At 34.9% G+C, this 25,886-nt stretch overlaps 1 protein-coding gene across 1 annotated transcript in view; it reads right to left on the reverse strand.

Moving 5' to 3' along the window:
• Positions 1–25,886, reverse strand: part of LOC149563837 (cycloartenol-C-24-methyltransferase-like) — a 184,589-nt gene that overhangs the window by 29,705 nt on the left and 128,998 nt on the right. Inside the window, exons 6-10 of the mRNA XM_089828251.1 lie at positions 12,807–12,861; positions 12,506–12,553; positions 12,197–12,280; positions 11,886–12,002; positions 11,675–11,758 (exon numbers count right to left, since the gene is read on the reverse strand). Of these exons, the coding sequence (XP_089684377.1) occupies positions 11,675–11,758; positions 11,886–12,002; positions 12,197–12,280; positions 12,506–12,553; positions 12,807–12,861 (388 nt within the window). The remainder of the gene's footprint in view (positions 1–11,674; positions 11,759–11,885; positions 12,003–12,196; positions 12,281–12,505; positions 12,554–12,806; positions 12,862–25,886) is intronic.

Below are 25,886 nucleotides of genomic sequence, written 5' to 3' on the forward strand. Positions count from 1 at the left end.
TTTATTATGATTCGTATGGGTTTGTGTGTGCGCGCACACACACACACACAAACACACACACACACACACATATAATAAGATAAGTATAGATAATTGCAAAACTAAATCATTTCATACTCATAGTAATGCCAAAGAGAAACATTGAAAATTTAAATATAGTAATACTTGATCATTTATTAGGTTCATGATTCTAATGAAAATCATTGCACTAAATTACTAAATTAGAAAATGAAAATGTACTTCATGAAAGTTTGAAACATGATGATGTTGTCCTCAATTTTGGCATCAAAAAATTGAAGCAACAATACACATTTTTCTCATGGATTTGTATGTGTATCCTCTTTGTTTTAGCACATTAATAAAGTGTCATAAAGATAGTTTGTCATATTTGAATTGTACTTTATGAAGCCTTGTTTGTGTGCTCTTTTTGAAGGCTTCCATCAACTTAATCCCTGCAAATGCTTGTCAGAACAAGTTTTTCTTCTTTGGCTGCAAGCACTTGATTTTTTTCAATATTCAGGTTTATTCTTAATTTTTACCTTTCTTGTTATTTTGATGTTGTTTTCCCTTAGGTTAATATCCCTCAGAATCCTACTCATTTTGAACTATCTTAGGTATCAAATAGAGTTGTCTAGCTCAAGTTATGAAGGAAAAGGTGGGGTTTCTTAGGCTGACAACACATTTATTAAAAATCCTCTAGAAATGGGTTTTGCATTGGCAATTGTCTAAAATAAAATTATTATTAATATATAAGGTGGTTTTTGACCCCCATTTTCAAATTTCAACTCATTCTGATTTGATTTGACCATAGTTTTTAATGTTTTAATGAAAATGGCCTTTTAAGTCTATTTTCACATTACTTTATTGAAAAGTATAGTTACATATTCAAAATAATTACATGAGACACTTTTAATGCAATTAAGTGGGGCTTTTATTACTAATTGCATATCATTTGATGAAAATCACTTCCTAAAAACCTGCTACTCATAAAAATTTAAATCTAAAAACTCACTACCCATAAAAATCCAAGTCTAGAAACCCACTACCCATAAAAATCTAAGTCATAAATGCATACAAGTGGATTTTATATGCAATACATATGCTAAGTAAAAAGTATGTCATTTAACATGTGCAAGTGGGTTTTCTATATGCAAATGCATATTGAAATCTTATTATTATTAACATTTTTATCACCTAAAGGCTTATAGTGGGAAATTTGAACTCAATAACACATGCACATGCATCTTAAAAACCCTATTTCTAATGTAATTTAGCTTGTGTTATGACTTAAAAGTACAAAAGTGAGGCTATTTGAACCCAATAACACATATGCTATGTGTTTTTTATGTTTTAAAAGACCAAATATGTGTTATTGGTATTCAAAAATACATTATTACCCCTCCAAAAAGTGTTTTTTAACCAAAATCACTTAAGGTGGTGGTGATTTTATGCCCAAAAGTACATGCTTTTGAAGTTGAGAAACCCATTTTTGACTTGTTTTACCTTGCGTTTGGGCATAAAATGCATATGATGACCATTTTTGACTCAATGACACATGTTATTGACATGAAAAAGTGCATTTTGACTCATTTTAACTTACCTTTGGTATTGAAAAGAAATAAGTGATGATTTTTAAAAATAAAAAACATGTTTTCTTAACCAAAACACATGTTTTCGCTCACAGTGATTTCTTTGGCCATTTGAATGTATTCTTGTTTGTAAAAAATGTATCTCTCCTCATACTTCAGTATTTTTTATGCATTGTCATTTGGCAGCAATTTTGAGAGCAAAAACACAACGATTTGTGTTCAAAATAGCCTGTTTAGGGCTTTTTTTGCCAAAAAACTTCCCATTTTTTGCCATTTTCTTTTATCAAATCCAAACGTTTGCTATCAAAGGTGAGTTCTTGGGTATTATTTATCATTTGTAGCTTGTCTATCATTCTTTTCAAGTTGTTTTTAATGCCCTAGATGCCATTTTTAATTGTCATTGCATGACATTTGTTTTAGTCAATATGGTTGTTATTTTTGTGCATTTTGATTCTCCAACTTCCCACACTTGGCAAGCAATGAATCTTGATTCTAAAATGAATTCATTTTAGAGGATTGAGTCAAGATTAGAAATCTATATGTCTCTTTGCTTCAATCATTTCAAATCCTTCTTGGATTTGTTTTAGATTTTCCATCGAGATTAAAAAAGACTTCTTCCTTTGCTTTTTGTGGACAAGAGGTAAGATTTCTTGTGAATTTCATAGGGCAAAGTTGTATATATGTTTGTTCTTTTATTTTTGTTTGCAAATATCTTCATTTCATTTTCCAATTTACATTTGTTTTGTTTATGAGATGTGCTCCTATCTTTTGTCTTATTTGTCCAAGTTGGAGATGCAAGTGTTTCATCTTGCTTGCATATGCAGTTGGGATTTAAAAAGAAGTTCTTGAATAAAATTACCAAGGAAAGCAAGCTGATTTTGCAACATGCTTTTGTATCCAAAAAGCTCACTTTCATGCTTGCATGCACTTAATGCATGCTTATTATATTGCTGCCATATAACAAAAAACTCATGATGGTGGTTGCTTGCATGCTTTCTTATCATAAAAACATAATAATTCATTATAAGTAGATGTTATGCTGCCCATTTTCCATGCATTTTTAACGCTAAAAGCTTTTTTTCCACACATATTATTACCCTCCAAAAACCCATTTTTGGATTCTTCCATCATAAAAACACACATTTTGAGCTCAAATGCCCATTTGATGTCCCAAGTGTTTCCTGTCATCCTCCATATGTAATGCTCCCAGAAAATTCCATTTTTGAGTTTCTCCATCATTTGAAGAGTTGGTTTTGCCTAAAATCCTTCTTTCTTGGTTACTCAAAGGCCTTCCAATTATATCCAATACACATACTTTTCCACATATGCAAAGTTAAAGCTTGAAAGACCATGTTGCATCTTTTTTTGGTGACTAAAGAACAACTACATATAAAGAAAGTAGTCTCAGACTTTGAATATTTCATTGATGAGAGAATTTCACATTGTTGAGAGGTTTTGAAGGTCCAAATCATTTCCATGTCACTCTTGTTTTTGCACTCATGGTGGGTGAGGGTTCTTACTAGCTTAAATTTTTTCCATATCATTGGTAATTTGTGACGTTGGCACTTTTAGAATACATTGACAGATTTCTCAGATTTTCTTGTCTTTCTGTGACACTACGTAATTTGTGATGTTGGGCAGGTTTTGGAACTTTAAAGGATTTCCTTGACAGTGTCATTTTCTCAGTACTTCACCAATTTCTCACATTTTCAATTTTTATGTATTGATGAGTTGAGATTGAGGAACTCTCCCTTAGTGGACTCTCATGTTTATTCATGCTTTCTCTAGTTTTGAATATTCTCAACCCTAATGATTTCTACTCATTTCTCTAGAGATGAATGATTTTGTGATTGTTACACTGGATTTTGAATTCTGTGTTTTTTCATACTACCTTTTTAGAAGGGCTTCTAACTCAATACTTTTACCCAAGTTCATAGTTCTATTGGGAAAGACTCAAAGCTAAAATGCTCAAGGGTTGGAAAAAAATATTTGTTGTAGGCCTAGCCAAACTCATTGCTTCTCAATTGGAACACGAGGAACTCCAGGGGACCGACATTAGAATTACAAAGAAATCTCAAAAACCACAAAGGGCCAAATGGACACAATAGGATAATCATCCTTCCATTATCTCTTCTTTTCCTCATCTTCAGCCCTTTCATTATATCTTCTTGGATGTTGAGTGGTCCAAGGTGGCTAACTTTTAAGTATTGTCACTCCTCTAGAATATCCTTTCTCCATGGTTGGAAGGATTTTAAAGTTTGGCCTACATAACATTTTTAGACAATAGGGAAGCACTTCAATTTTGGCAGATAGACTATATAGTGTTTTGGAAGATGTGAATATTTTTGCTTGGTTATCATGCTTAAAGGTGAGCATGCTTCTAGGCTTGGTTATCATTTTTTGGAGCTGTAGAAAGGAAGATATTTTGAATTACCTAGATGTAAAAGAATTTGGAAAGTTTGGTTGGCCTAAGTGTGATTTATTGCTATGCTTCTTGAGTCAAAATAATTGCCTCACCTCAGAGAATATCCATAAAAGAGTTTTTATGGGCCTTCCATTTGTGTTTGTTGCACTAGTAAGGAGGCATTAGTAGATCACCTTGTTCATTATGCCTCTTGATTGAATTTGGGAGTAGTATGGGTAGACACCCTACTACAACTTCTTTTCTTTAGGCTACTTTGGATACATGACCCTCTTTTATCCTTTGGTAAGTCTGGTTGTAAAGAAATTGCCACATGTTACAAAATGTGCTAAAGGAAGTTGTTCCAGTATCACATAAATAAGGGGTATGTTAAAGGAGACTAGTTAGGCTAAATTATGTGATGAGGATCCTCTTACTTCTTTGGATCTCCTCAGTGCTAATCACTTGGATCAATCATTTTCTCTTTATTCACAAAACAGGTTTGGTCCCAGAGTTTAGTAAGTCAAGAAAGTGAACCATTTAGGTTAGTGGTCTTCCCCCTCCAAATGATTTCCTTAAAATCAATACAGATGGGTCTTCAAGGGGTAATCCAAGTCTAACAGGAATTGGTGGTACTAGTTGTGGAAATTTAAGCTCTATTTAGTTTTTCTTTTCTACTTCCTTAAATACTTATTCTAACAATTAGATGGTGTTGGTGTTTGAAAACACTGGAGGGTTTTCAATTATCCCAATGAGAATATGACATATCTAGGGGCAGCTAACTCCCGTCTTCAACACATCATTTTAGGCATTGGGCCAACTATAAGGCTTTGACCCTTCTTCACTTTAGGCTTTGCAAAACCTAGGCGGGTGGACCTCAGATTCAATTGATATGGTACCAGTGCAAAAACATATCCCTTAATCTATTAAGTAGATGAAAACCCCTAAATCTTTGAATGACTTATGCAGTAAAAAAGAAGTGCAGTAGCAAATTACAACTCTATGGAATGCACAAGCTGAGTGAGGGTTAAACTTTGATAGCTCTTCAACATAAAAGGGTAAAACACGTTTGATTAATAATGTTGATTTCAACAGACCCCTCATATGCAATAATAAGATCTAATGATCCTGTAACCGATCAGTGCCTTAACCATTGGGCAAATCCATGAATCACAAACACAGATATGAATATCTGAGACATATGTGTATCTTTAGATATTTGATCTATCTATTTAACTTGTAAATAGACATCTATGCTCAATCTAAACCTCATTCTTACATGATATCCCCATCAGTAACCTTACAACCCTGTTGATTTCCCTGAAGCATTTACATAACCCTTTGGGTTATAGGCAACAATGAAATAACATATAGCCTTAAGGGACTGCAACTACAACATAAGTTCTCTATCAAAGATCATAAAACATTAAAGGGTACTAATAAAGGAGACAAGACTTAAAATGAAACTCAATCATCTGCTGCTCTTTATATTTATTTCCTTGAAATTAATACATTCATATGCATGGAATCAAAACATGAAACAATTTAATAGATCTGAGCTATCTGTATATTCCTTCCTACTTCTATTCATGTGAGAGAATTATGCTGAAAAATATGGTGTCTCAGTATTGGCAATGTATCAAGACTAGAACCAAAACCCTTGGTATCATAGTAGTGTGCAAATTTTCTCCAAAAGACTGGAACCTATACAAAGAGAAAGAAAGAGATAGATATAGGAAGAAGAAAATCTCAAATTTGATCAGGAGATGACAAGTGTCCCTTCATAATTCCTTCCCAAGTAGCAGAAAAAGCCTCTCTCTAGTCTCTCTCTTCAATTGTCAGAATCAAATCCCTTCATTTTGGCCACCAAGTGCATCAAATATCTCAAAAATTTGATCATGAAAGAAAGTAACCGATTTTTAATGTCAAAGTAAATGCATGGTAAAAAGTGAAAATCAGTTCAATGTGACCCCCAAAATGCAAAATAATCTTTTCCAGCTTATTTTTACCACATTCAAGTTTTAAAAGGTCTTCAAATCTGCCCTCTAACAAACTCTGATGCTCAATGATCAAATTTGCTTGTTCTGCCACTAATGCCCTGGGAAAAACAAACTGGCCTATAGCACGAACCGATGAATACTTGTGCACAAACTAACTTCAAAAATGGAAAATTTGAATCTTCCTGGTTCCGGTGGTATATTGGAACGCCTATTTTGGATAAAAAATGCCCCTATTATGGCCTTCTAAAGTTCAGCTTCTCAATCAGAGCTTCTCATTAAAAAAATGCAAAAAATTATCCTTATATATAGTTTCAAACTATATGATAAGTTAAATTTTATTTAAAAAATCTGCCCTTGCACGTGAAAACTTTGAGAAAAATTTTTTTTTATTTGAGACCTTTGAAATTTCCCAACCTTTCAATCCGAGTCAAAGCTAGTTTGACCATCCTTGACACGTGGCGAGTTTTGATTGGTTCTAACCTGTAGAGCTGGGTGCCACATGTCACCATGTTATTGGTCATACTCGCCACCATTTCAGCACGCCATGTCATGGTCACTATGTCGCTATGTTAACTGGAATGCAACTTCGCCTTAGCGACATAGCAACATCCGTTGGATCTGCCATGTGGCATGATCTGGTTCATCGTTGCAAACTAATCACCACGTCACATCTTGCCTTGGAATATGTGTCACGTGGCATCTCATGGTTGGATCAATCATTGCATGTCATCATCTTATCACTGCATTCACTGTCCGACTGCTACTTGTCAATTTTTGGTTTGCTAACTCTGTCACATCACCGCCACACGGGACCCATGACTATCTGCTAGATTTTGAGGTTTTCCAGTAGGTCACTATGTCGCTAGCCGAAAAACCTTGGATTTTTCGGATAGCAAAGTAGCAACTGTCAGATTTTGAGACTTTTTCGGTGCATTTTGAATTATGATGATGTCACCATTTTGTGCATGCATAATCCTTCAAAATTTTACATCTGTTCTTGGCAACTAGGACCCACAGAATCCACCACACATCACACAGCTTCCAAAAAGCCCATGTCTTTAAGACATTAATCTTATTGTGTGCAATAGTTTTTAAATAGCAAAAAAGCTCACCATATGGGCAATTTGGGATAAATATGTTTGAATAGTCCCTTTTGGCGACTTCCCTTATTCTTCTCTGCGTAGGTTCTTTCTTTGAATTTGATAATGCTATCTTTTTCACAGTTCCAAGGCTTGCCTATTTTTCCTTGCATTTCTCTGCCCAGGCATTTTCCAAACTTCTTTCAAACTCAACAGACAATGTGAGGGGCTCCTTATTCGACAACATAATTGCTTTCAGCTTGGCACCTATGGATGTGTTCTTCTGATGCGCTGATTTCCTCCTTGGTTTATGTGTGGGCTGCTTCCTTTCTTTAATGCGTGAGCAACTTTGGTAATCAGTAGCTTTGGATTCTAATCACATGGTCTTTGTGTCCTCTTGCTTACGGCTATGCACAAAGTTTAGGATTGAACTTTTCTTGTGTACTAGTAGCTTTTATTCAGCATAGACTTCACGTGGTCTTTGTAGATGGATGCCTCCCTTGTTTGCATGCTGTGGGTTGCTTAACATGGCTCCCAATCATCTTCTTGTTTAGACTGCTGGAAGCTCCTTTCCTATCGTGGACTTCTCTACTTTTTTAGAGTGTTATGCCCTATGTGGGGCTCTTTCATGATCTACTAGTCACTACTTGTTTTTCTTTAAAACTCCCTGTTCTTCCATGTGTGGGTTGTTGCATTGATGCTGCCTTTGATTGACATGTATGTGTGATGATCTTTGGCTTCTAATCCACGACTTGCTCTTATCACATGGGGTTGTTTCAACTTGCTTGGCATGAGATGGGGTCTGCTTCACGTGGGGCTAGGTCAACGCTGCATCTTGAGCTTGGTGAATAATTTTTTGATGCCTTTCCTTTTCCTCCTCAACACACTTTATAAATGATTCTATTGATAAATTTTTTCTTTGACATGGCAATATCAATATGTCCTGCCCCATCATGCCTTCTGCTGTTGATATATGCCTCTCTCCTATGGGCTCGCTTTTATGTGAGCTCTCCTCTATGCCGAATGTGAGGTTTACTTGCCTTTGTTGCTGCCACTGATTGCTCATAGTGGCATGAAGATTCGCTTTGGTTCGTGGGTCGACCTCTTCTCTGTGCTTTGCGTTGGAGATTGCTTTTTTCTACATGCATGGGTCTTTCATCTCTGACCACGACTTTTGATTTGCTTGCGCGTGGAGCTCTATTCATCGCTCATAGCTTCTTTTTTTCCAGCCTGAGTCTCTTCTTTATCTTTTTGCTTAGCCGACTGCCCCTTCTCAATCATGGACTACTCTTCATACGACTGAGTCATCATTATTTTGGGCATTTTTTGTTTAAAAATGGCGTGCTCCCCTGCTGGTTCTTGGATCTTTCTTATTTATTGCTTGCATGGACATTTTTGCTACAAGGGAAATACACCCCTCCATATCCCTGCGTGAGCAACTGTTCATGCTTCCTCTTTAATGCATCTGAGTTGCTTTTAATAGTGTTTTTCTTCATTGACGTGGCTTTCTTTTTATATTGCTGTTGTTGCTTTGTTCATATCTGTCTAAGGCACGAAATTCATGATACAATTTAGCTGTATTCTGTGCCAAAGTCATCAACTGATGCATCACTACCTCCATCTCTTTTGATTGCCTAACTTGGATTTTATCTAATGTGTGAGCTTCAGGCATGGACTGCTCGAATTCCTTGAAATTGTGAGTGTCTTTGTTTTCTTATGCGTGTGCTCTCTTGCTTTGTATGAATTCCCCATATTAAGGTTGAGGCTTCTTTGTGTTTAGCTACATCTTGCTTTATAGTCACACTCGATTGCCAACAAAATCTCCAACATCCTCTTTCTAATTGTGAGATGAAAGAATTCACCATGCACATCCAAATGATCCATCTTATATGAGCTTACGAACATATTTTGCAGAGAGGGTATATTAAAAATGTAGCACATATTTTTATGATTAACATCATATTGGTAGGCACAATGAGAAGTCATAAAATAACTATTTGAGATTCAAATGAAATACAATAACTTCTACAGATGTACTGCAAGTAAAAGCTTTTATACACCTTTCGAGTAGATAAATCTTCCACCACCAATAACTTTGACTTGTTACTCTGTCCCCTTTGTAAGGTCATCTATTGGAAAAGAGTAAATCCGTGTAATCGCCTCATCTCGAGTGAGCAATGGGAACTTCTCAAGAGTGCTCATCCACTGTTACCTCTGCTACATCAAAATTTACTAGTGCGGCACTGATCCATTTCTTTACTATTCACATTGTGCATAACCCATACACCTTCTTTAGATATAAACATATCAAGATGTTTAACAAATGCAAACATTAAGACCAGTAGCATAACCTTGATATCCATGGTATTAATCGATTTGATGAAATCAGCCAAACCCTAAAGTGGGTTCAGGTAAAAAAAATTCATTTTCGGACAACTGAAATGCTGAACTGATCTATCAATCATCTCGAACTGACTAGAATCAAATTCGATCACTGAGCTATCAATTAAAGCTCATTTTGTCACTTATCTGCAAACTGTCACTTTTGCGCTAGGAGGTCCGTTGACTGGCCCTAAAAACTAACCAAATCACTTGATCATACTCTGAAAACTGGCTCACTGATTCTCTGTTCCACACTTTTGCAACCTGTCAAATCTCATCTCATGAAAAATTCTGGGTCAAAAGATATTGACTGTCAAAGTTTCTCACATAAAAACACATGGAGATAAACATGTTAGAAAACAATAAACTAGGTTTGGATTTGGCCTTGAAAATTGGGCAAACTGACACTTGGGAAAATGAAACTCAGGGCATTGGTTCACTGTCATGGGGAGAGTATGAATTTGTGATTTGGGCTCATGACGAATAACATGACGCAAATGGAAAGCGGTCAAAGTGAGCTACTCAGAATTTGTAAATAGGAAACACTAACAGAAAACATTTTTTATGAATGGAATTGACCTGAGAAAGTGTGTGAATGGATTCCTCATGACTTGCAAACTGGCACACTTAAAATATTTTTAATGGACAACACATTGGTACAATCCATTTGATCTAAGCAAACTCGGATCTCAAGTTATAACGTCCCGAACAAGGGTACTGATCAATTTGCAAATGCTAACATCGGTAAAATTTTAGAAATTTCATTTGGAATCACATTCGAAAACTGATCAAACAGATTCGTCATAAGCTCAAAATTTAAAAATAGCATGTCTCTGACCTCAAAAATGTAGTGCAAAAAGAATTTTAGCATTTGGATCAACTGGGTCAAAATTACAACTCGTCAAACAGGGCTTTTCAGAATTCAGAATTAATTGCAAAAAGCATGAAAACAGTAACTGACCAACTTTAAGGGATTCAAAACCTAGTCAAATAGATTCGAAACGACTCAAAATCTGAAACATAGGTTCTTTGGTATGGACACTAAACAATCCCAAAGCGGCGGGTCACAACACATTTCTGGGTGCAAGATATTCACTTGCAAACATAGCTTCCTGTCGCTGTTTGATACTTAAGTGAAAATGTAGATTTGAAACTTGTTCAAAATGGGACTTCATGAAATGGCTCGAAATGTCAATTTAACTTCATGGAACACATAGACATACTAAATGAAAAGTGTTAGAAACATTAAACACCTCAGGGGCATCAAAGGTATAGCCAGGTACACGTGCATTTATGGGGCTTAATTTCTCAAAATTTTCAATATGCAACTCAATTTCAAATAGATGCTCAAAATGAGAATGCAATTTTGAGCGCCAACAGATGGAAACTTGGGCTATTCTCTATGCTCTTCAGAAAGCCTGTGTATGGGTTTGGGAAAAGCTTTTTGCAAGATGGACTATGATTCTTGTCACCCTTTTGAATAGTGGAAATTTTTTGGATTGCTCTTGGAGGCTAGCTTTGATGGCTAAGCATGTCCATTGGAGCTAATTGGGATTTCTCTTGGATTCTACCCTGGTGGCTATGCTGATGTACAATTTAATATGTTTAAGAATGAATGTGAACCTTTTTGTTAGTATGGCTCTAGATGTTAAGTAGTTAGCTATAGATGCACCCTTATGTGTGATCTTTTTTCTTAAATCAATATAAAAAGGTACATGGAAAGGAATTAGTGTAAAATAAACATACATATAAGATAAGAAAAATAATGACCAATCCAATAATAACAAAAGCAATAGCTGTTGCTAAAGTTTACCCTTCTCATACTTTGTCACTTGGATAAACTAAAAAGAAGAGATGCTATAAACCCTGGAAAAGACATAGTTGTTGAGCCTAGGAATTCTCATAAAACTTTTCAATTTAGAAATCCTTCCTCGTCATGCATCTGAAAAATAAGTCTCAACATAGAGTTTTTTAAAAATTACAGTCAATGAATTTAAGGCTATAAGAATGAACATGCCAACCAAATATGACACTTTGGGTTTCAATGTTACACTAAAAAGCATCAACCTACATTGGACAAAATAATTTAAACAAATTGAAATGGAGCACCTAAATCAGGGATCGCTAAATGTCCTAATCAACCAGTTTTTATTGTCTACAGTAACGATCTGGTATTTGTACCAATTATGCTAATGCTTATGGAATAAGTATCATAAATATTACCTCAAATCCAGCAGATTTTAGAGCTTCTAGACACTGACTTGTGGTACGGATGTCAGACAACCCATCCCCAAGTTCAATCTCTGCCTGTCATTAAATAATTATGACAACAAAAATCAGAGATACTAGTTTCTTGTGAAGTACAATGCTCGAACTCTAAATGATTCTGCCATAATTTAATACACAGACAAACTTCATTTGGGCGGGTCCAAACCTTAATCTTTTGGTGTTCTTCATTCTTTGGATCAAAAGAGTCAGTCATACACCACTCATATGCTGCAAATAGTTGACCGGGCTTAAGTACTCTTCTTATCTCTTTATAGCAGTCAACCTTACTCACCGGTTACATAAAGTTTGTGAGTATGGAGAATAAGGCATACTAGTCAAATGTAAAATACTATAACAAGTAACCAGACACTAATGTCAACTTCTCAGTCAGTTACAAAACACATTTCATGATGAAGCATAAATAGCAGAAATGCAAATTTGCACATCTTAATCAATAGATAAATCTTGCATACTTACCAAATCTGGGGCATGACAAGTAGCCTCAATTGCATATATCGCATCAAAAGAATCATTTGCAAAAGGCATCTTCATGAAATCTCCCTACAAGTTATATATCACAAATCAATTCTCGAAGAAATATACTTTCATAACAAATGTTTAGAGAAAGCAGTTAACTGGTAATGAGCAATCTTCAAGCACTTCAATGTCGATGTGTGTATATATCTTTTTCTCACCAAACTAGAATTAAGTTGACTTGAAACTCTAATCTGTGATGAAACTAATACATTAATAGTCTCTACATAAACCATAGGAGAAATTGTTTACCTTTACAAAGTCACAGGTTCTATCGACTCCACAGAGCCTGTTCAGTTCCTGAAAATGAAAAACTTGAGCAAGTTGGTAGGGTGCACCAATTATTGAATGGATAGAAAACAGAACCGCTTTATTTTCCAGCACATTCTAGTCAATATAAGGTTGTACGTGCATTAATATCACATTATTATAATTACATGGTAGATATACATTGAAGGACAAAAGGAAGACATTTTCAATTGATAATTAAATCAGAAGCATGCATTTCATGATATTGTGTGTCCAAATAAGACTATTTCTAAGGGGAACTTACTATTCCTCTTGCTATTTGGTAAGCATTATTGTTCAGGCCTGTTATCGAAGTGCAGCTGCAGACAAAGTCACATGGTAATAAGGTTATATAATTCTCCAATCAGAGTATAAATGTTTTGCATGCTTTTAAGAAAATTAACCATAATGTATGTAAGTTTTATCCAATGAATATCTAACAGTAACCACTAAAAGTAAGGCACAGAATAACTTGTTAAAGAAACAAACTGGTGAGGCTGTGATTTTTGTACTGTATTGTTAAGAGTCTAATGATTATGTAGTATACTTTTTATGATTTTTCTTCCTAATTTTTTCTCGTACTATGAAGCAAAACTTTGTATGTTAAATTTGTGTGATTTGCTCAAGATGTCCAGAAGTCCAACGCTGCACTGTTTTTCTATTCTGCAAGGTTGGAAAAAAGCCCCGCTCAGACTGACAATGAACTGACCACAAAGGGGTCAGTAGTTCAATTGGTAGAGCACTCTAGCAGCAAATGGAAGGTTTTAGGTTTGATTCCTAATTGGTCTATATGAGTTGTATCTCAACAAATGGTATAAGAACCAAGATAGGAGCCACAAACACTTGGTGTGTGGCTTTAGAGTTGCGTTGAACATAAGTCGCATCCCATTCTGATAATGGATTGGTCATGAAGGGGCCAATAGCTTAGCTGATATAGCAATCGAACAAATTAGAACCTTTAGGTTTGAGGCTAGTTGGTTCGTATGAGCTGTCACTCGACATAAAACAAAAGGGAGCAAAGAATAAGCGAAGAGTCAAAAAACCCAATAACAAGTTCATGAGACATTAAAGCAGGATCCTTACACACATTTGCAGTTCCATAAGTGCAAGAAGACTCTTAAATCCCAAGTGATACATGGAAGCAGAGAATCTGTTAAATGTGTAAAGTCCAACAGCACTGAACCATTAATCATCTCTTCATAATTGAGAAGTAAAAAAAATTTCTATAAGAGATGAGAAAAGGCTCTGTTTCTGTTGTAACAGTTAATAAAAGATATTGCTTTTCTTTTCTTGTGGATGTAGCCATACATTGGTGAACCATGTAATTCAATATTTTCATGCAAAATTTTGTGTGTTCTATGATTTCTTAGTTCTCCTCCTGTTTTCCTGTTTTTAAAATCACTCAATAATTGGTTTTAAAGTTGAATGAATTTGAGTAGAAATGAAGGACATAGATATGTAGTTTACTGAAAAATTCTTGGACCAGTACTTCAGAAAGGTGGAAATTGCAAATGGAAGTGTTGTTGGTTCAAAGAGATCATTCGATTATGATGGAAGGCAAAGCAAAGAAGCCAGCTGTAATGTCTGATAAAGACTGGGAGAAATTAGACAAGAAGGCAGCAGCAACAACAAGTCTCTCTATCCAGTAATGTGTTATTCAATGTTGTCACAGAGAAACAAACAAACAGATTGTGGGAAAAAATAACCTAAATAACATGGCTTCTGCATCAAATAAAGTTTGTCTAATCAACAAATTGGACAACTTGAAGATAAAAGAAGGCGGTAATTTGTCAAACCATTTAAGAATAAATACATTGATCAGCCACTTAGATTTTTTGAGTATAAAATTGGATGATAAATCAAGGCCATTTTGCTATTGTTGTCTCTACTCGATAGGGATGGAGTTGTTATGGCTGTCAGCAACTTGGTGTCCGGAAAGAAGGGAAGTGTGTTAAGTGTGATGATATTGTAAGAACTATTCGGACATGAGAAGGAAGAATCAAAGTACGTCATCAAGAGAAGCTTTGATAAGAGGCAATGGGGGAAGATCGCAAGAATGAGTGGGGTATCCTATTAGAAAATCAAAGGCGAACAAGAGGTTAAATTCAAGAGGTAGAAATAATAATTCCTAGTGTTGTGTCAAAGACGGCCACATCAAGAAAATATACTAATCTTTTAAGAAGGCTGAAAATCAGTCCAAAGAACATGAGCTGAAAATCAGTCCAATGTACATGAGATAAATACAACCGAGGATGCTGGTTTGGGTCTGGTTCTAAGTTTGAGTACAAAGGACTGGCTCACCATTAGGGCAAAATTTTAAAAAGGGGTTTGGGTTCATTTGGGTTAGTTAGTACAAAAACATGTAAAAATTACACACGAGCACATATACATATTTATGCAGCCTAGAAGCATGAGTTAAGATTATAATGTCACATGGTATCATAAAAACATTTAAAATTAAAGCACTTGTAAATTTGTAGTCATAGCATCATGAATCATGATCATACCATCATATCCTTCAAGTTCAACTTCAAATATTCAAAAAATTAAAATTAAAACATAGAATTAGTTCAAGTATCATTGTTTGAAGTTCAACCAATGGACTAAAGATTTAGTGATATTCTTCTCTTCATCTTCTTCATTGGCATTAGTTGTCCCACTAATAGAGCTAAGGCCAATGGTATCAGCTACACCAATAATAGTATTGGCCTCAAAATCTTCAAATTCATCAAGTGCAAGCTGAGAAGTGGAAGCATCCAAGTCCACAAGCTCTGCATTTATATCCCATCTCTTCATCTCCCCTTCATTGTATTCTTTACTCTTCGGTGGGATAAGATGCAAGTTGTAATGCACGAATACCAAGTACTCCGCTCTTTCTGTTTGCAATGTATTGCACGTCATTGAGTGAATAAAGATATGTGCTCCAATTTCTTTTTGATGTAGATGAAATAGCACCTATGAAGGCAAGACAAAGTAAACAATAAAAATAAAATTATTAATCTTATATTATAATTTTGATTGCAAGGGGCTGTAACATTTGGACTCTTTGGCCATGGAGGTACCACCAACTATGAGCATCCTTCCTAAACCAATGACGAAGAGCATCACTACTTAGGCCTCTTGCATTTACAAACTCTATGAACTCATGCATAATCAAATCTTGCACATCATCATTAGGAAATAATCTTTCAAATGCTACCTTGTACCCATCATACACTTCTAAGTCTCTATAGGGTGACAACCTTCCTAGTAGATTAGTATATTGGGATCTATAGTATTTGGGCGATAATGCATAGGCAAACTAATGCGGAGAAGTGGTCATTTTTTCCCATCATTCTACAATCATGTCTTGCAATTGTTTGAAGAAGGTCTCTTGGGGATCTAGCTCTTTTTCATTTACAAATTTCTTGACCTTCTCAAGCATTGAGTCTATTCATGTTAGTGTACCTAAGCATGGTCATAATGGGCTCGATGAACTTAATGAAATATTCCACACATTTCCACCATGAGTCATCCAATATCCTTTGCTTTATTTTGGTTGCCCTCTCACTATTGCTTTGCCTCCATATAGCCCAATCGTTGCTAATTACCATAATGCAAAGTGCCTACACTTGCACAAGTTGTCTCAAGATGATTAAATTTGATGCAAAATGAGTCTCAACAACCTAGATAATTAGAGCCAAAAAAATATAACTATTAGATACATAAATCATAATAGAATACACATTACGCAATCAAAATATTGTTGTGAGATTTTCACACCATCGCCCAAAGTTTTTGGAGGACCCCCTTTTTCAGGCAAGCCTTGGCAATTTTCACGGTGTTGGAAATTTTATGATTGCCTTAGCAAATTTGAAGTGGTCTAGAGGTTTTTTGAATTGACAATTTTTATACCTTGGATGCCTTCGGGCCAGGAGGGATTTGATTTGTTTTCACCTACTGCAAAACTTGATTTTCTAGAACATATAATTTCGTCCTTAGGCAAGAAAAATTCAACAACATTTTTTTGATGGTTAAAATAATATCTGACAGGACAAATTTGCAAATTTTGGACTCAGATGGATTTTGAAAATTTGATATAATTGAATGAGCTTGAGCATTTTCAAAGTGAATTTGTTAGATTTAGTCATTTTGGAAAATCTTTAGTTTTTTCGGTGAAAAGGATTTCTAATAGTGAAATTGGATTTAGAGTTTGAATTTTGATTGCCAGGAAAATGATTTATTTTGTTGAAAAATCGAAATTGTATTATGAATTTGAAATTGGATTAAATTGCAATATCTCATTAATTTGGTTGAAATTTTGCCTAGAGGATTTTAGAAATGTTAAAGAAAATTGGTAATTTGAAATTGGAAATTGATTTTGGCTTGTTAGATTCAATTTTAATGATATTTTAATTACCAAAATGTGGTTAAATAAAAATTTTGACATCTCCTAGGCTTACATTGTTTCTATTTTGCAATTCTAGATTAAACTGGCAATTAAATGGGCCAATTTCACTATGGGACTTAATTATTTTAATGTTCATTTAATTTTGGGCCATTTTTGGAAGTCTAACTTAAATTTTGTTTCCCTCTAGGCAGGTCGGCTCACTCTGGAGATCAACTGGAGGATATAAGGTGTTTCCCCCCTCTTATTTCCTCATTCATTCTTTCCACCTCCTCTTGCAAGATTGAGCGATTTTCTTCTAAAGAGGCAAATTTCCTACTAAGGTAATTTTTGGGGATTTGATTTTACATTTTAGAAACGATTTTCTTCTTCCTTGGATGGGTGATTTTTGCCCTAAGGTGATTTTGGAGGACCAGATCTGATTTTTGCAAGTCAGGTGATTTCTGCCTTGGGTCAAATTTGAAAGGGAAAGCCTAATTTTTTACGGGATTGGCAACAATTTTGGGATTTGATTTTTCCTCCTAGGGCTGCGATTTTCTTCTTCAACTATGGCGATTTTTATTTGGTAAAAAGGCAAAGCAATTTAAGGTCTAATTTTTGGCAAGTGTGGGCGATTTTTGGGAATTCAAAATTTTGATTTAGGGGAGATTTTGCAAGCAATTCATTTGCTAGGGCATCATATTTTGGAGGAGGATTGTGTAATGTCCCCATCTTTTGAGCATATCAGTGGAGTTCTTAGCCTTTACATTTTAATTTTCTAGAAGCACAATTAATTATTGTATTGCAAGGGAGAAGCTTCTAGCAAGTGCATTAATTATTGGGAGGGGAAAACTTCTAGAGAATGCAATTATTAAATATTTTATTTAATTATTGTATTGCAAGAGAGAAGCTTCTAGCAAGTGCATTAATTATTGGAAGGGGGAAACTTCTAGAGAATGCAATTATTAAATAATTTATTTCCTTCTACGAGGGTCAAGGAAAAGTATAAAAAGAGGTGAGAGCTTCATTGTTTATCATTCAATTTTGTGAATTGCATTTGATATCAAGTTGGGAGAAGAAACTAAGGTTTTCGATTTCAGCTAGCCATTCGAGAACGTCAACACTTCAGTGTTGCAACCATTTAAGGTGGTGAAATATCCATTGAATTTGGTATTTGGGAGAGTTTCAATTTAGGAGTTCTATTTTGTGCTTAAATTGGAGAATAAACTTTGATTACTATAGTATGCATGCAGGATGCCACGCTACAGTGTCTATGCTTGATTCATTTCCATTCTTAGGCATCACCATTATCATTGTACTTCATCAGCATATGATTTTGCTGTAATAATTTAGAATCAAAATTTTTGGCATCATTGTTACATCTCATTTCCATATATTTGCACTACTAATACCAAAAGAATTGCATTTTAATATTAGTTCCTTGAGGGGATACTACAGTGGTATCAAAGCTTGCTTGCAAAGTGTTTGACAAAATGTCAAACAACTAAAGTATAAAGATTTTTTTTTAAAAAATGTTTGAAGAAGTTATAGCCTGTTGGGGTTAGTACAATGGTATCAGAGTAAATTCCTACAAGCCTGACATGGTTTATGCAGTCACCATTCAATTTAGTTTACAAAAGAAAAAACAAAATGACTCTATTTACATAGGGAACTAGCATAGCTGAGAACATGGATGATAGACATTCTCAAAGTCCCCCCAGAATTATGAGAGATGATGAGGCTTTACAATGTTAGGATAGGCTTCTAAAGTCAATAGAGGCAAGTACACAAGCAATGATGGCTATGATGCAACATTTGATTGGGGAAAATAGGAGAAATAATCATAATAATGACCAGGATAACAGGAGCATAATAGGATCACAACATAGGACTCGATCTAGGACAGCTGACAGACCCATACATCCTACATTCAAGGAAGAAACTCCAACACTCACACTTGATGCTATGGTAACAGATATTGCAGATGAAATCTGACAAGTGAGAAATGAGTGGGATTCATTACCAGCATATGTACAGGATGGATGGACATTTGACAGGGACTTGAACTATAGAGCTGCCAGGCAGAAGCAGGTAGATAAACACAATGAGTTGCAACAGGTCACCAACAAGTTGGCATTACCCACCACTAGTACATTTGACCCCATTTTTAGACCAAATTTTTTGACCATCTATTAAAATGAGGTCAAATTGGTCGAAATAGGAAAGAAAAAATGTGTTTTTAAAAAAATCCATGCCCGTGTTGGTCAAAATTTTGACCAACACTAAGAGTTGGTTGAAATTTTGACCAACACGGGCTTCATATTGTTTTGAAAATGTAAAAATCCGAGCCCTATTTCATTGTTATGCACACTCTACATCGTTATGCCAAACATGAGCTTCATATCTAGTCTTTCGAATGCTTAATCTCAAGGCAATAGTTGGAAAGTTCGGCACATCAGAGATTAGAGGATTGATCCGACTTGAACAATATTGATAATGCTACTATGAGTATCTAACTAGGCCTTTTCTTTTAATATGTTTTCTTCGATCATAACCATGTTTGAATGTCTTTGGCAACCTGAGCGGAACCCATCTGGACATCAAGACGCCACTTCAAATAGAGAGACTTATTCAGAGTTTGGTCATGACTTAATAAAAGAGCTATGGCAGAACAGTGATCAAAAATATGTTTTGCGGATACCTTCCCATCTTACAATCTATGAAATGTAACGTATATATATTTATGAATCATTTTGTATGTGCATTTTTAGCATCGAAGTTTTGCATCATATTTTAAGATTCAATAGAAGTTTTGAATCATACTCATGATTCATCTTTAGATTTAATGAGAATGAGAACTTATCATGAAGTATTGATTCCAACCATCGATGTTTTAATTATGTCTTGATGTTTTTAACTGACCAGAATAGGGTTTTGTTTAGGTTTTTTTTTTAATGACTAAACACTTGAATTGATCTCCTGTGTAGGAAAGTCTTCAAACAAAGTGGGTATAGTTTTGGGTATTCTTGGGGGCTTCTTTTTGATGTTATTGCTATGCCTATTTGGATTCAGAAGAAGATTCAAGTCTGCGGCATTAAGGAAAGGTACTTTTGAGGTGATTGTTTTTCGGTAAATATTCGTTCAAATGTCAACGAAAATTCTGGCTAGTTGATTATATAAGAGCTACTCACTCGAAAAGGAAATAAGGGAGAAAAAATTTCATTTATTTTTTCTTGTAAAATAAAATCTTCTCTATACAAAATGTGTAATATTTTTCCCATGCATCAATCAGCAGAGAATCCTGATATAGAGGTGTACTCTGCTGTTGGTAAGGAGCATGGAATTTTTCTCAAGTTGGAAAATATAAAGGCTGCAACTAGAAATTTTCATGATGATAACAAGCTTGGAGAAGGGGGATTCGGCTCTGTTTACAAGGTAACATAACTCTAACCACATTAAATATGCTATTAAATTGAACCAGTTTACTTCTTCATTCTCCACTGAACAACAATCTACAGACTATTTCATAGAGAATGAAATGGTGGGAATACGTCCTGAAGTCACACAAAATAGGCATTTTAATTTTGAATTTCAGGACTTTCATATATTATTAGAATACACTCTTGTACAATTGCTTGAAGTATAAATTCTCAAATGTTCACCGGTATATGTTCTGCGGATACCTTCCCATACAAAATAATTCAGAACATTGATAGTTATGAGAGCTCCCCTACCAGTGTGTATGTGACACAGAGCCAAATTGGACATCTTTGTTCGAATAGGCTGCTGAAAACCATATCAACAGCTTGCAATGAGACTCATATTTGGACATCAATGTAAAATACCAACACAATGTACAGAAACATATGTAAATTCATTCGTTATTGACCATAAAGGTTTTGAGTCAGTGAAAAATATACCTTCTTTTTAGTAATCAAATGCTCAACTTCAACAAGTGACAAGTTGACAAGCTCTGAAATCTCTGGTATCCAAGTTAGCTTTAGCTTTGTTGTTTTGACTGATCCTTCAAGATGGAGCATGTCATGAAGCCGTACAATAATACCCTTTGAGTCCTTCTCAATATTTTTTATTATGGCATTACCCGAATCCATCAGTGTTACCTCTTCACCTTCTGAGAAAAGAGCAGCATCAGCACTCTCCAACCAAATGTGTTTTGTGTATGTAGTTGCTTTCTTGCCAACATCTTCATACTTTTTATGCCTAGCCAGAATTTTGACAAAAGGTTCTTCAGGCCCATTTGTTAAGCATAGTAGAACACAATTTTCAAAAAGAGCAGCGTGTCTAGGACAGACAGGGTCAATGATTTTTTTATTCATTGTCCAAAGTCTGTCCCACTCCATTAGATTTAGATTTTTTGATTTTTTGATGCTCCTTGAAACAAAAGTGCCAAAGAAAACTTAGATTTATAATTTTAATTGGTATAGGTTATAAGAATCTGTATGGAAACTATAGAAAATTAAGTGAAAAAAAAGGTGTTCCAAAGAAAAAGTCCAACATTTAAACTTGTGATAGAATAAATTGCTTTAAGGCCTCTACTGTCAATCCCCTTCGCAATGTTCCTTGCACTGTTGGGAAGCGAGGATCGTCCCAACCCTCCACTTTTTCATTATCTACAAACCACTATAGTTTTTGCTTGCTCTAGAGAGTATAAACAAAATTCAAATGGCTAAAATCCCACACATGCACTTTTCGCAAACCCATGTCTTCTAAGACCCTATAATATTGTTCATTCCGATCATGGTACTCACTTGAATGGAGAGCATGTGTCACACCTTCAATGCTATCCATATATGGGCATGCAAAATCATATGTTGGATATATCTTGTATTTAGATCTAACATGGTGATGGTGGATAGGATTGCATCTATAATAAATAGGATCTCGCAATATTTTGTTAACATCTTGCATATCTAGCTTACCTCTTAAACAACATTGCATCCCCCTCTTAGTAGCAGCAATCATTTCTTTCCACAGACACATATTTTGCTCCATAGAGTTATTCCTATTGATGGACTCAATTCCATCCATTCTCTCTTTTTGCATCTGCTCTCGAGGTGTGTCATCCACCAATCTGGGTTGCATAAGAAAACTTTTAAATGAGTTGTGTTAATATAATTTTTTAAGGATTGGTTACAACCAAAGCCATAAGGTTTTTGACATTGGTGGAACCATAGTACACTGTTAATTAAATGGTAACATATTCTACATAAAGGCGAGTTTGTTATTTGGAGTCCCCTGGTTGCTTTCTCAAACTAATCAACCTTGATTTGATAAGTGTTTCTGCTTGTAAACTACAATGTTAGAATTTTGATGTGGAATTCCTTTTGCATGTAGGCTCATTTGGGGAAGTTTTTCGAGGCATATGGAAAGGAACAAAAGTTGCAGTCAAGATTTTACTAGAGCAAGACTTGACAGAGCAGAACATGGAAGATTTATGCAATGAAATATCACTTTTAAGGTAGCTGCATAACATTCTATTCAAAATACTATAATCATCATTAATTTCTCCTGCTATCTCAAATTACTTTAAATAAAGAGGTTGGTAGGACTTTTCTTTCTCATACATTTTTTGTTTTGTTCTATATGCATCTTGTCCAGCCGCTTGCGAGATCCAAATGGTACTTTCCAGCTCCCTATCTATAGCTTGAAGTTATTGTTCTGAAAATTTAAAGTAGGGTGAAGTTTTCTTCTAAAGTTCTCAAAAATTATATGCAATTGTATGTTGTGTTTATCGTATAATTTGATGCTTTGGTTTGGATATCTTGTATGTGTAAATAGTACAATGCCTATGATCTTGTTTAGAACTCATGCAATGGTTGCATCACAATTTGTGTGAAATTGCTTGTATTTTTGGCCCTAAAATGCCCTAGACGGTTTGTATTCACCAAAATGCTAGTATTGAAACCATGCAAATGCAATCAATATCATCGCCCAAGCTGTTTGCATCCAAACAATGCTATGCAAGGAATAATGATGCATTTTTGTTGAAGCAATACACACAAATTTGCTCCAAAATCACCGCTTTACCTTTAGAGTTCAAAATGCATGGTATAAAGTCATAAAGGCATGCTTTTTGAAGCACTTTGCCTTTGTTTTTGTATGTAAAATTGACACTTAGTCTTCTTAGTTACTAAGATGGGGTTTTAAATGAGAAACACACATGTATATGCATTCAAAATTGACACTTTGGAGTCTTTTATAACTAAAGTTGATAATGATGTGCTTTTCAAAACAATTTGCATGTGTAAACACATCTAAAAAGTGCCACAATAACTTAACACTTGCTTTTTAGGAGGTTTTACATATGGTTCTTATTTTACACATGTTTAATATATGCAAGTTTATAATACACAAAAAATGTGCTCTAGTAGCATTCAATTGATGGATCAAGGGTTTGTGTGATATGCATGTATAGAGATTGTTAACGATATCTATAGTTGGGCAAAAGTTAGCAGAGTACTAATTCACCCCCAAGTATTCCCTATTTCTAACAATGACTATTTATGGTCTAATATTCAATCCTTATTTTGAATGTGCTATATGTTGAAAATGTGGAACAGTGTTCCAAATCTGATAGAAATTATGGACACAAGCACACTTGTAGCTTGAATTTACTTAACATCAGTGTATGTAAATCCATGTATCTTTCCTATTGCATATCCATGTATCATCCTCTGCCATTTTAGTTTAGCTAATCTCTAGTGAAGAGAGGCAATACTCTCATCGTGAAAGCCTATGCCATCAATGAAGGAATCTGGTACACAGAATACTGTTAAGGTTTTGAGAGATGATAGTGGAGGTTCCTGAAACACCGTACTGGGAAAAATGTGGCCCTGCCAAACTTCCTGGCTAGAATGGTAACTGTGTTCTATATAAAAATGCTTAGCTTGAGCAAAATTCATTTTCTTTTGGAATCTGTACACAAAAGGCTCTAATTTCTCAGGAAAATAGCATTTACCTATAGGTTCATGGTAGTGCATTGAGCATCTAATATTTTAAAAGCCTGTTGTTACCAATAATGCCTGAGGTGTAGTTTATGGTAATCTTTCATTCGAGAGATAAAAATAATTATATTTTTTAATGATTTTTTCTTTTCAAATATATCATGCCTATATATTAAGTAGTGATCTCCAGCTTTCAACTCTGTAGAAATCCCCTAGTAAGTCTATCAGGGTTAGGCTTCCACTTCCAAATTAGATTGTGGAGTACAAATTTGGATCCCAGAATGGCAATGGGGTTTTACATAAAGATGCTCATGCCCAATTATTTTGATGGCTCAAGCTTTGTAAAGCCTGATTAGGAAAATACAGGAAGCCATTGGGCTCTGCTGACATGTCCATTATGGCTAAAGAGTACTTCATGGTCTTCTTTGCTTGAAAAAGATGTTGTTTTTCAAAGAGGAGTTAGTTGTGTTAGAAGTTTGCTTTATTTTTTCTTTTGTTCTTTTGTTGATTGAGGGTCTCTATTAAAAAATGAGTTGATTGCTATTTAGATTCCTTGTTAATTTTTCTTCCATAAACATCTTGATAGAAGTTTTTGAATCTTTATATCTTGAGGTAACTTTGCTTTTGGTCTTTTTAAAATATGGTTCTTGAAATTTGTTTCCAATTCACAATTTGATATTTTGAGTTCGATTTCGCTATTATTCTGACAAGATCTTAATAGTATGAATTAGATAACTGTTCAGTAGTTTTGCACCCATTATCTTCTCAGCGTAGCCTATGAATTTGAGATGGAAGTGGGTATATGGTAAGTACATAGGTGAACTGTTCAACAAGGTTTATTATTCTTGGTAATAGATGTCAAAAGGCCTTTTCTTGTTACTGAAGTCAAATGGTTGGGAATGAGCTCAGTAGAGGTCAAATATCACATATGAGGCCCTCAATGCAATAAGGGATGAGGTTGGGATCATGCCCTAGGAAAATTTGGCAGAATGGCTCGTGCTTTTCAATCCTTTACTCTTAGGCCCTTAGTCTAAAAGGTAAACTTTTGTGAAATGGGTACATTTGAATCCTTAACTCTTAGGCTCTAAAGCTTAAAAGGACAACGTTGGTAGAATTGCTTTTGTTAAATCTCTCACTCTTAGCTGAAGAGATTATCTTAGACTTGTAATTCTGAATGAGGTTGCAAAAATGACTTGGGTATGGAAAGCCCTCTATTAAGAAAGCCAAAAATGGTAATAGATGGAAAGTAACCGTGCACTTGAAAATTTACTATCAAATTTTGCCTCACACTTTGTAATCTATCATTATGAAAAGACTGTGATAAAAAGGTTGCCAAAAAAAGCCATATGTATACACAAGATGCTAAATGAGTGGTGGAACCACAAAAACCTAAGGAAACAGCTGATAACCAATTGAGGAAGAGTGGGAATATAAAATATGTTAAAAGAATGGTAAATGTTGTAAAAAATGTTATGAAGAGGATATGAAGAGAAGAAATCATTTATTGTGCATGTATAGTGAACTAAAAGGAGAAATCATCTATATCTCCATCATGTAATCCCAATCTTTATATCCATTTTGTAATCTCAATCTTGTTAGTTTATGTTTCTGTTATTTATTTTTACATTTTGTTCCAGTGTATTATTTGCAACATAGCAATCTCCTTATTATTTCCCCACCATATCATGTTTTAGTATTTTACCACTTTTCCTGTTCTTTGATTTTTCTTTTTATAATCTCCTATTCTCTTTTAATCGGTTATCATTTATTTGCTTTGGTTTTTCTGCCCCCTTTATCATTTTGCTTCTTCATTGATGCTAATGCCAAGTATTTTTGTCAATGGGACCTTATCCCTCCATTGAAGCTAATGCCCAATTTTTTTGTCAAGGAACATTACTGTTACTATCAATCATCAATAGTTGAAAATGGACTTTTTATGAACCATAAGATTTGCGTTGAAAGAAGCTCTTGAGAATGACAACACACTTCCAATTTTACTATCAAAATTTTAGAT

This window comes from Cupressus sempervirens, chromosome 4 (assembly GCF_028749045.1).
Source record: "Cupressus sempervirens isolate cs-2001-9-10 chromosome 4, ASM2874904v1, whole genome shotgun sequence".
Taxonomy (NCBI): domain Eukaryota; kingdom Viridiplantae; phylum Streptophyta; class Pinopsida; order Cupressales; family Cupressaceae; genus Cupressus; species Cupressus sempervirens.